Source organism: Eucyclogobius newberryi, unplaced genomic scaffold, assembly GCF_026437365.1.
Source record: "Eucyclogobius newberryi isolate DKJ021-1_F unplaced genomic scaffold, fEucNew1.0.hap1 SCAF_21, whole genome shotgun sequence".
In the NCBI taxonomy this organism is placed as follows: domain Eukaryota; kingdom Metazoa; phylum Chordata; class Actinopteri; order Gobiiformes; family Gobiidae; genus Eucyclogobius; species Eucyclogobius newberryi.
The window spans coordinates 20136493-20148002 of record NW_027315846.1 but is presented as its reverse complement, the minus strand read 5'-3'; the positions used below and the strand labels follow the sequence as shown (position 1 = coordinate 20148002).

The 11510-nt window shown below is 42.9% G+C and overlaps 1 protein-coding gene across 1 annotated transcript; it reads left to right on the top strand.

Annotated features, from left to right (window-relative positions):
• Positions 1 to 7440: 7440 nt before the first annotated feature.
• six6a (SIX homeobox 6a) lies at positions 7441 to 9995 on the top strand. Its single transcript, XM_072458357.1, has 2 exons — positions 7441 to 8598; positions 9409 to 9995. Exons 1-2 carry the CDS (start codon positions 8027 to 8029, stop codon positions 9572 to 9574), a joined length of 738 nt encoding a protein of 245 aa, XP_072314458.1. The 5' UTR covers positions 7441 to 8026; the 3' UTR covers positions 9575 to 9995.
• The last annotated feature ends 1515 nt before the right edge of the window (positions 9996 to 11510 follow it).

Below are 11510 nucleotides of genomic sequence, written 5' to 3'. Positions count from 1 at the left end.
AACATAAATTGTGAAACTAGAAAAAAAAAAATTTAAATGTTTGCCAACTCTTAAGCAAAATGTATTAGATTAACAACTACAGTGAAAGTAGTGTAAACTGTCAAATGCACTTTTTTTCTATTAATTATCACTAATAAAATGTCTCTTTATCGTGTAAATGTTTTGGTTACACCTCTCACTGTAAATCAACTATAACAATATGTCACAATTTTAAAAATAATTGAATGGTTTAAACATTTGCGTTTGCAGCTTACCTTCAGTTTAGGTATACAATTTTATGGCCTTTTCTTTAATCCATTAGTGCACAAGTGTTTCATCACTTGTTTACTCTTAACTTGAGTAATAATCACTTGGGTCACAGGACTCAATTAATGATCAATTAATGATAATACTTTAACGTAACTGTTATGTGAACACATTTGTAAAGATTCTTCCCACCTCTGAGAGTATGGATTCTAGTGGAGGAGGCTGTTGAGCGTGTGGTGGAGAGCAGCAGGAGCAGTGAGCTCGTTTGACTCATGGTGCAGGTCCCTGAAGTGTCCGGGGGCCGTCCTTGGCACACTGCACTCGTGCAGACTGTCTCTGTGTGAATCAGGGTCTCAGTGACAGGCCACAGCAGCAATGGCTCCTGAGGCTCGGGCTGGGGTCCCAGGCTTTGGGAGCCCAGGACCTATGCAGTTCTGTGTATGCCTGTTTCTGCCTCTCCTCCACCGCTGTGTCACTCTAATGAGCTCTGTCACACTGGCATTTGACAGATGTGGTCCATGAAGCCCAGCTGACAGATTAGAGCAAAACTGTCCCTCTAACTGTCTGCGCTGGTCCCATGACTGCATGGCTGCTGGAGCTGTGTAAATGTCTGTGAATTTTCTGAAAATGATTGAACAAATAGTGAGTTAGATGCAAATTTGAATCTAGTAACATACGCGGGGGAAAACACTGTCCTAAATATGTAAAATGGATCTTTTTGTTCTTTTTTTGTTCTTTTTTTTTGTGGTATGGCGTGGAACAGCTCTAATAATCTATATGTGTAATCATTTTACATGCTTTGATGTGATTCAAATCTAATCTAATAAGCAATTCAAATGAGCTACTAGAACCTCCTCTATTTAGCATCTTTGCTTTGTCTGTACTTGATGTGTCATTCAAAAAGGGAGAAAATGCATGCAGACTATGATTGGGAAGCTGGCTGATCACTTGTTTTGTGCCTGATGCTGGAGTTGGAAAGCGGCTGATATCATATCTTTTATTTTAGGCTTCCATCCAGAGCCCCTTGATTAAACGGCACAGTCGTAGCTGATCAGACTCAACAGTGAGCGTGATTGAGTCATTGTACAATGACTCGCATCTCTCCTGACTCCGATTACTGCTTGGCTGTGGTTGGTGAATACAACACTGGCTTAGGAAACAATTTACTTAACAGAAACTAATCAGGCTTGTGAACCCTTGTGCAGAGCATAGCTGCAATAAACCAACCCGCTGTAGCTAATGGACAGAATTCAGCCACTTATTTTCTTTTCTTACTTGTTTTCTTACTCATATTACAAGATGTATGCTGGATTGTTGCTCATGAAATACATTTATAGATGGAATATGCTGCATTCAGTAGCTGTATTATACTGTTTGAGCATCAGCAAGACAGACTGCAGAGAGCGCAAAGATGGCATTTGGACAAGCCGAGATGTTGCAGACAAAAGAGCAGTGTGGCTGAAGAAAATGTTTATTGACAGCAGCGTAGCCCCGCCCACTGCCACAGGACTGTCTGATCGTGATGTGGCTTGACTCCTGTCACCTTTGGGTGTTGTAAGATTTATTGACATGAGCAGGTTTTTGTCTTTGAGAGATGATGGTGAGCGAGTTATAAGGTTTTAGTCCAGTCTTAGGCACAGAATAACTGCAGTCTCGCTCATATCATTTCATATAATTTTGCCACACATTTAAAAAATGCTTTGCTATGTAACTTCTAGCATATTTTATTTTCTCATTGTCACAAAGGCTGAATAAATATTGAAATTATGCAAGAACAGAATAATTAATCAGATACAGCGTAATAAAGGATTGAAAATTGAATGTGAAAATGTATTTAACCAAAAGCCTCAGACGAGGGGTAGGACTTCATACGTTTTCTGAACATCCATTTGCTACTTTTGGTATTAAAATATGTTATTATATTCTGCTCTATTGAATAGATACAATAACTAAAAACAAACATAATTCCAGACATTTTAAAATCACCCAGACATTTCAGGATTGCTGGAATTGCCTTGATTAACAAATTTACTTTTTTTGAGACATACAGTATCTAAAAAAAGAGAGATGTTTATGTATCTCACACACAGGTTACTGGAGAGTTAGACTGGGACCAACAATCCTGAACGGAGTCTGTCCTTGCTCAAAGCAACTGGTTTGATCTGGAAGCTTGTGGTGATCAAACGAACAACAAACGAAACGTCATTTATCGAGCTTTAGTACCAATAAATATGAGAGGTGTAAAAGCCTATGTTGAGACATATAACGTTGTTTTGTCACACTGCCTGGTTTGGAAGACTGTGTCATTGTCCATGACATCCACAGAACGCTTGTTCATTCATCCCTGCAAACTCTTAGCTTCATGCAGCTGAATACTGTGGGCCCAGGCCAAAAGAAAACACGCCACTGGACGCCAAATTCTGCTCTAATTTGTGTGTGGAAAATCACTTATGCTATGTTCAGTTTCACTTTGTAGCGTACGCTGTGTTACTGTACACGGCAGAGGTTTACTCTCACAATTACCGGATTGGAATTTTAGCTCCAGCAGAGACTGTGGCCGGCGCACCCATGATCACTTTGTTGTGCCTATGCTATTTGTTCATTTGCAATGTCTCTAGTTGTACGGAGGCTCACAAACAGCGGTAAAACACATGAGTTGTGTGATGCGTGTCGGACTCGGCTTGCTTTCATTTAGCCCTTTATCTGCACTGAAATTGACTGCATTCAAGAGTGGAATGGATGTAATAATTGCATGCACTCTATAACATGCTCTGTAAATTTGTTTACAAAAAGGCTAGATTCAAGGTATTCCTAATGGCTCTCTGCCAAGGATGCTTCTCGCCTGCTTTAGCTTTGCTTTTGAGCCATATTTAGTTCAGTGGCTTACATTTTACATTTGTGACCTGCAGCAGGAGTGAAACATGGAGGACACAATGAGGAGGAGTTACATTAGCAGCTTTGGAAGGCTGGCGTAAATAGAAAGATGGAGTTCTGTGTTCTCTTTGGCCCCTGTCATTTACGCAACATGTTTATTTATTTTTTAACATTCAGGAATGCAACTATTTGTGATTTGAGATGTTGATAGCTTTGGATTCGTAAGACACAGATCATCTTTACATAATGGTGTAAATATTAACTATATTTCATAAATGTAATTAAATATACCAAATTAGTCTGTATTGTGTTTCTGCATCATGCCTTCAAGAGTTTTTGTTTACATACTTTTAACCACATTGTATTATACTGAAACATATAAAAATAAAATGTCCATTTTATTTGACATATACACATCCTGCTCTTTACCTAGCTTGTGTCTGTTTGAAGTCTTTAAATATTACTGATCCTATGTTCCTGAGTCCTTGCAGCTCTACGTGGCAGTATAGACCATTGAGACATGTTTTTACACAGGTATGCTTTATTTCACAGTTGCATCATGGGTGTTATGTAAAATATTTTTATTTTTAAGTGGCATAATTCCAGGAAGAATGTCTAATCGTACCGGAGTGACATGATGTCTTATTCGCTTAGTATCAAACTGTGTCGACAAGCTTAACAGGCATATATTGTGCAAAAAGTACTTTTTTGAGTATTTAACCATGTTTTAATGTTACCCTCCTCAAAATCATGCAACAATGTTTGGCAATTTTAAATACAAAAGTTTCGATAACACTACAAGAGTGAGAAGACCAGGCCTTACGAAAGCACCTGCCTTAAAACACTATTACAACCATGAACAAGCACGTGTGCTTTACATGTATTCACATATAAACATGTGTATACTATATGTTTTGTTTATATGCCGTGTTTCAATAATGCTGAATATTTAGTGTGCCTGCTTCTCTCTATACCTTCCCATGAATGACGCTCTTGTCTTATTATAGTCCAGACATCTTTATCAAACATTTTCTGAACATGTCTGTGCTCAAAGTGCCCCCTCTAATTAGCGTAGCAAATGTTGCATTAACAGACCTTGTTTTTAGTTTCCCTTGTATCACTGCACTGATACAAGGCTAGCACCATCTGCTCGTGCTTTTTATAACTACATGCCAATGCCATGATTGGCTTAGGCTGGAAGTGTTGTCTCTTCACAATAGTTTTTATTATTCTAGGCTATGGTGTACAAAATTCTGTTAAAGAAAAACTATGAATAACAGTCCCTTTAAAAGCAACCTTTAGAGCACTGCCCCCAGTTCATTGTTGTCGTCTCTGCCATTAAATAAACAGGGTAGAAAAGCCATGTGAGCCTGTAAGAGCAGAGAATGGTGTGGTGGGCCAGGCTCTCTCTAGCGGCTCACAATGGCTGGGGAGGAGTAAGTGTGTCGGGGGAGGGATTACACTCACGGGGGGCCAATGGGTCAGCGGATAAGAAGTCTTCTCTGTTACCACAAATCCTCAGATTAAACGCAGCACTGAGAGACGGGCTGCCCTGGGGCTAAGTGGGTCTGAAAACACAGCTCACAGTTTAAGCTTAACTCTTGAGTCAGTGCTGTGCCGCTACACAGTTCACTGTAAGTCCCTGAGACGAGCCAGGCCCTGAACACATCCGGGTCGTGTAGGGGTCATTACGAGTGTTACTGACATGATATCTTAATTGGAAAGTTAATCCAGAGATATGACAGTCTGTCGTGCACCGGGAAAAGCTAAAGTGACATGAAGCAAACAGACGCTGTGTTTACGGCCTCCGTGTTTGCTGCTGAGGCAGTGGCCCCGGGGCAATGTGCATTAGCTTTGTGCAGCTCTGTTTTACATGAGCACAGCCACAGTGAGTGCTGTGACACAGAGAAGCTACTTGCACTCTTATGCTGGTGCTCATACTGCATTTCAACAAGCACGCTTTGTACTGCCAGACTGTCACTGTTTACCTTATTTTAATAAAGTCTAAATTAGCCTTCAGTGATGTCTCATTTTCAGTTAAATTTGGGGCTAATTGCGGTGGGCATCCCAAATGTCACCATCACAGCTGTGTTCTGGTTTTATTGAGAATGTTGATGTTCCTAGTGGATCATCTTGTGTCATTTTCTATTATTCGTCTTTACATTGGGCCGCCCTGCAATGACAGAGCAGGTCACATGATGTTCTGGGGCTTGCGTTGCTGTTGTTTAGCGTGTTTGCACACATCTGCGTGGCTCCATGACCGTACGTGGGGGAGGGTGTGTGTGGGATGGAGCAGGAGGACTGTTGGTGACTGGCTCTTGTAGCGTCTCGTTTGCTCCACTGATCCCCGGGAATCTGGGTCACATCCAGCCTGTTCCCTGCTGCTGCCCACTCCCCCTGCCGCAGCCCACAGCCATTACCCCGCCACATGAAGCAACTAGCCTCCATGCTGGGACAGCCTCTGCCCTGTCAGTGTAAAACCTCAGTAAAACCACAAAAGACGCGTGAACGTTATGATCATGAACTTAAATAAATAAGTTGGTAAATGATTTATCATTCATCACCATTTATTTGTATCTTTTATTTCTATATAAGCCTTCTGCCTGACCTTGAGTCTTCCTTTATAAGCTCTACTGAATGGTTTTGGACAAATACCTTATCCATTCTCCTTCATTGAAATTGCAATATTTCTATAACCTTGTTTACAACCGAGAACATTAAGATTTATAATAATAATAGTAATAATAATAGTAATAATAATAATAATAATAATAATAATAATAATAATAATAATAATAGTAATAGTAATAGTAATAGTAATAGTAATGATAATAATATAAGTAGGAATATATACCATTTTGAGATTTAGCTTGTTTCAATAAATGTCTCTTACTGACATTTAGTTTGCTCCATATTTTGCTGGATATATCCTAACAAAATACATGTTATGAAAAGGCCAGGTGGTGTGTGTGTGTGCGTGCGTGTACGTGCGTGTGTCAAAGGCCTTCCTGTGCTGTGGCTGTGGAGATAGTGGTGTCAGGAGGTATGACACAGACCTGACATCATCTCAACTACATCTTTGTTATCCTAATACAAATACTACTACAAATAATAGGCTAATATTTGCCGCATTGTATCTTTATAATGTGACCTCAGTCGAACATGGATTTTTGCAAAACCAATATAAAAAATGTTAGACCTGATCCCAGTAGGCCACGTTTGTCATCCTTTTTATGCAACAAAATATCAGAATTAGCTATTTATTCACAAGGGATATTTTAATAAAGCACCACAGAATTTTACTTTCTGTAAAACTAGACTATATAAGCCCATATTTGTTTTTCTACAAAGGCAAACTAGTTGTTATGTGCTAAGTGGTGTTTATTTATTTTTACATTATAGCTAAAATGTTATATCACCAATAAAAACGCGATTTCTTTTTGTGTATTCAGTAAGGGTTATATTTTTTCCTGAAGGTGATTTTGTGTGGGAGTGCGTTCATAAATAAAGGTTTGTCAGAGGCAGCATGTCACTGCTCCATCCGAGTGTTAGCTCCGTCCGTTTAAAGCATCCCAGAGTCACTCATCTTTTATTGACGCTTACTTCCATAGTTTGGCCTATGCTGCTGCATGGATGAAACATTTACACGTGGTTAAATATTTCAGATCAGCACCTTGTCAGCCACCATTCTCCCGTCTGCTGTTAGACGATTTATTTACTCGCCCAGTTCTACTGTCTGTGTATCTGCCGGATCCAAGGGTTTTTTTTCACCTGAGAAAATATCATATTCATATAAGGATGTTTAAGAGTTATGGTGAGGTGAGAGAAAGAACGGCTTTGTGTGCGAGACATTTCATCAGCCCGCATCTCGGTGTAGCTCTATAATTCATGTATGATGAGCCCAAGGGGGAGTCAGTTGGAGACATGCACTCTGTGGATCTGTGAAGGTGGGGGTGGCTGTGTGAGAATAATATCAGGCTTTTCCGTCAGAATGAACTTTCCTGCTGTATGCAGCCCTGAAATAATCTGACCTGACACTTCAAACCATCTGCGCTATCTATCCGCCCTCTTATTTACTAAATCAGCTCGCGCACAAAACGGACTGTGCTTGATACCACGGCGCAGGGCCACGCGCACATCACGCAAATACGTGCAGGCCCTGGCGCGTTTCACTGCTCCCCAGTGTCGTGACTCGTGATTGTCAAGCCCGCACTGACAGCTCTTTTACCGATGCAGCAGATCTCACCGGCAGTTGACTTTTGAAGGCTGTGGGACCACCGTGTTTTTGAAGCGTACAAATAGAGGACATCTTGTTTAGTGCTGCTGATGACACTAGAGTATGTCCAGGACAGAAACAGTTGCCAATTGAAACCTCTGGGTTCGTGCACGTGCGCATTTCGCTTTGAAGGGCTCTAAACAAGCACTGAGCTGATCATGCTACTGTTCACTCTTAGCTGCAGATCGTCGCACAAAGAAACAAGACAAGGCTGAAACGACAGAAGACGCAGCTCCCACGTAAAAAGGTCAAAATGTTTAGATTATTTTAGCAAAGGGAGGCGCTAAACTCTCCTTTACGTGGGATTGGACAAACTTGACAGTGATTGACGTGCATCCATGGCAACCGCGCATCCAATCTGCCAAGTCCAATAGGAGCTCTTTGGAGGCTGACTGTCTTTTTCTCTCCTTTAAAAAATATCCCGCTCGCCTCAGCTCTAATCAGCCTCTAATCTGTGCCCACCGCGACACCTCACTCCGTCCATCCGTTGCCAGCCGAGGACTGCAACCCAAGGATGCGGTAAAGTCACCCCTCGTCACGGCACCGTGCTCTTCTCTCGCCGCTGACTTTGTGACCGCCTTGTGTGTGGCGCTGCCGCGCAGAGCTTCAGCACGACGGAGCTGCAGAGGAATGTTCCAGTTGCCCATGTTGAACTTCAGCCCCCAGCAGGTGGCCGGGGTGTGCGAGACCCTGGAGGAGAGCGGCGACGTGGAGCGCCTGGGTCGCTTCCTCTGGTCTCTGCCCGTAGCACCCGCGGCCTGCGAAGTCCTCAACAAAAACGAGTCCGTCTTACGTGCGCGCGCCGTGGTTGCCTTCCACACTGGCAACTTCCGCGAGCTCTACCACATCCTGGAGAACCACAAGTTCACCAAAGAGTCTCACAGCAAGCTACAAGCGCTGTGGCTGGAGGCGCACTATCAGGAGGCCGAAAAGCTGAGGGGCCGCCCGCTGGGGCCCGTGGACAAGTACCGCGTGCGCAAGAAGTTTCCCCTGCCACGCACGATCTGGGACGGAGAGCAGAAGACTCACTGCTTCAAGGAGCGCACACGACACCTGCTCCGAGAATGGTACCTCCAGGACCCTTATCCCAACCCCAGCAAAAAGAGAGAACTGGCCCAGGCTACGGGACTCACACCCACGCAAGTGGGCAACTGGTTCAAGAACAGACGACAGCGGGACCGAGCCGCGGCCGCCAAGAACAGGTAGAGTAGCTACAAGCCGGGAATATGTTCACATTAAATATGTGCGTCACACACAAGTAAAGCCGCGTTAAACACAAAGCATCCTTAAATATCATTGAAAGGAAAATGAATCTGTTTTTCTTTCTTTCCTTCGTCTCTTTCCTTTTGTCCACTCTATACCAAATAATAGGCTAATATTAATTTTAGTTGGTTAGCTTATTCCTTGGTTTCAACTTCCTGCAATATTTTTAAGCACCTTTTCTTGCATGTTTATTTTTTTTTTTATAATTAAGCAAAAACTGCCTTTTAAATCAAATATTATAATAATAATTATAATAACAATAATGTCCTTCTGTACAATAATTATATAATAATAATAATAATAATACAATGATTAGAATATATATGGTAGCTGTCTGCAGCTATTGCAAAATGTTTTATTCATTCGTTTTCTACCGTTTGCTCTCGTTAGGGGTCGCAAGCCTATCCCAGTGACTTTGTGCCTAAGGCTGGGTACACCCTAGACAGGGGCCAGCTCATCACAGGGTTAACACCCTAAAATGTTTTAATCATATTTTAAATTCTGAATATATTTAAAGAATAAATATGTATCACAAATGTTTGCGTGCATGCACAGCATTTGTCTTGTTGTTATCGTGTAGCCTAGTGTTTATTATCTTGTCAGCCAATAGGCTACTTGAGATTGTTTTTAACCAAAACAGACTCCATTTAAACATTGCTCCACACACAAAAATATCTTTAACCTAAGCTACTTTCAACAAAAATGTGGTGTGAACCCTAACGGTGTTTTCTGTCCCTTGTTTGGGCCAGGCTGCAGCAGCAGGTCCTGTCAGGCGGCTCTGTCCGCTCTCTGGCGGATGACGATGGCACCGTGGACCGGCTGGGTCCCGCCTCAAGCCCGGAGGCCAGTCTGTCCAGTAAAGCCGCGGCCTCTGCCATCTCTATCACCTCCAGCGACAGCGAATGTGACATTTGAGCAACCGGCCCAGAAGCCGGGTTTTGCGGGAGACTAGTGCCTCATATTAACGGGACCGAGTCAACCGGAGTAGACTGCCTGTTTTGACTGTACACGTGGATCCGAACCAGACTGAACTGGAGCCTAGCGGACCACAAGCCACAGACAGAGTCAATGTAAAAAGGGAAAGGAGGCAGGTGCGCCTCACCAGTGTCTCGTGCGTATTTCATGTTGAAAAAGAACATATTTTTACTTTCTTTTAAAGTTTTATAAATAACGTTTATTTGTTTATTTAAACGATGATCTGCTCTGTCCTTGATCTTTGCTTGGTTGTTTTTAATACTAGCCAACCTTGTACAGGTGACCTGTGGAGCATGCGCGCTTTAGTCAAATGTGTTTGAGTCTAAGAAATGATAACTTAATAAAGCATTGTTGAAGAGTGTCGGTCGCGAGTTTGTTACGTGTGGGGCAGATCTTGTAGCCTATGTCGTGTTTGGTGATGCCGCACTGACACGTTGAGCCCAGGCCTAATTGGCCGGCATCTTCTGCGTCTGTAATACGGGCTGACAGCGAGAGGTCAGCGAGAGGCCGGCGCACTAACCCGCATGATTTGCGAACAGATCTCACTCAAAGGCCCCAAATGGTGGAAATTAGTTAGCGCTCCCGTGTGTCATGAAGAAGCATACCATTATTCTCTAACATTCATTGATTAACGTTCATGCTTTAGATGTTTGATGTATGGTGCCAAACGCGTTCCTTACAACGCACACAAAACAAACTTAGCCTACAGTGATAGGCCTGTGTTTTTGAGCAGAGAAGCGCGAGGTTTGTTCACGCATTTGCGTCAGTTCAATGTGTGAATAACGGCTCAAGTGAACTTTTTTTTCTATATTTAGTGATGCATGTTGGCGAAAATCTGGGATTAACCCTTGTGTCCTTTTCACCCATGATACAAGTCGGATTGTGGCACCTGCTCGAGTCAAAACAAACAGCAGCCGCCTGATTTAAACCGTTGGCACTAAATAAGCAAAGCAAGAGACAAGGTTAAGGTCTAACTTTTGCGAGTAGACTATTGGGATACCTGATTTCCTCTAATTTGTCATCAATTAGTGCGCGTATCTGGAGGCGCACAAAGCCTTTAGACCCATCGGCACAAAGGCTAAATGTGTAGCCTTCCGAACAAGAGCAGGATCCTCTTTGAGTTGGCGAGGACAAAATGGCTGAATATTTCCGTTTCTATTGAGAGCAAGGACGACAGGGGACGGGAGTCAATAAGGTTGTCAAACTGGTCAGCGGTAATGAGCGCTAATGATGGGTCTGGGATCCCCACGCGAACAAAGAGCCCCCCGCGCTGTTTTGTGCCGTGAAAGCCGGCTGTCAGCGTGTATAGGCGGAGGTCTGCGCCACGGAGACCCGACTCATGTCATGCGCTCAGCCTCGGCCTATTAACAGCATTCATTACCCGGCCATTGTCTTGTTCCGAGGCTCACAGGCGTATCGCACATGCCCCAGTAACTTCATAAATGTCAGTGTTCGCAGTTTCAAACAGGCTGTAACCGCGTCATTCTGTTTTTCTCTCTATCCTCAAAGCTGTTGTTCATAGAGACATTCTGTTCATTACACAGGCGAGTTTTCCACATCGTATTTGTCAAAAGAGTGCGCAGACAAAAGAGAAGTTAAGAGTTGTCAGATAAGTGCTGTTAGCATGTGTAAGCAGAACTCTTTAGTAGCTGTGATACGCGCTGAAGGGCGCCATGTAGCCTTGACTATACATGGATCCGTCTCCATTGTGTCTGAATGCCTGCGCTGGAGTGCGCGGCTAGTTAGCGTTAGCACACAGAGTGCATCACGTTTCCTTAATTGCATATCACAAGCGGGAACGATATTTAAGTGAAAAATATCCGTTTGACCGAGCCGATTATTTATGTGATGAAGCAAAGAAGGCAGACATAAGGCT

Coding starts and splice junctions, on each gene's coding strand:
- six6a (XM_072458357.1), top strand. CDS start 8,027: ATGTTCCAGTTGCCCATGTTGAACTTCAGCCCCCAGCAGGTGGCCGGG. Junction 8,599..9,408: donor GCCGCGGCCGCCAAGAACAG/GTAGAGTAGCTA, acceptor TGTTTGGGCCAG/GCTGCAGCAGCAGGTCCTGT.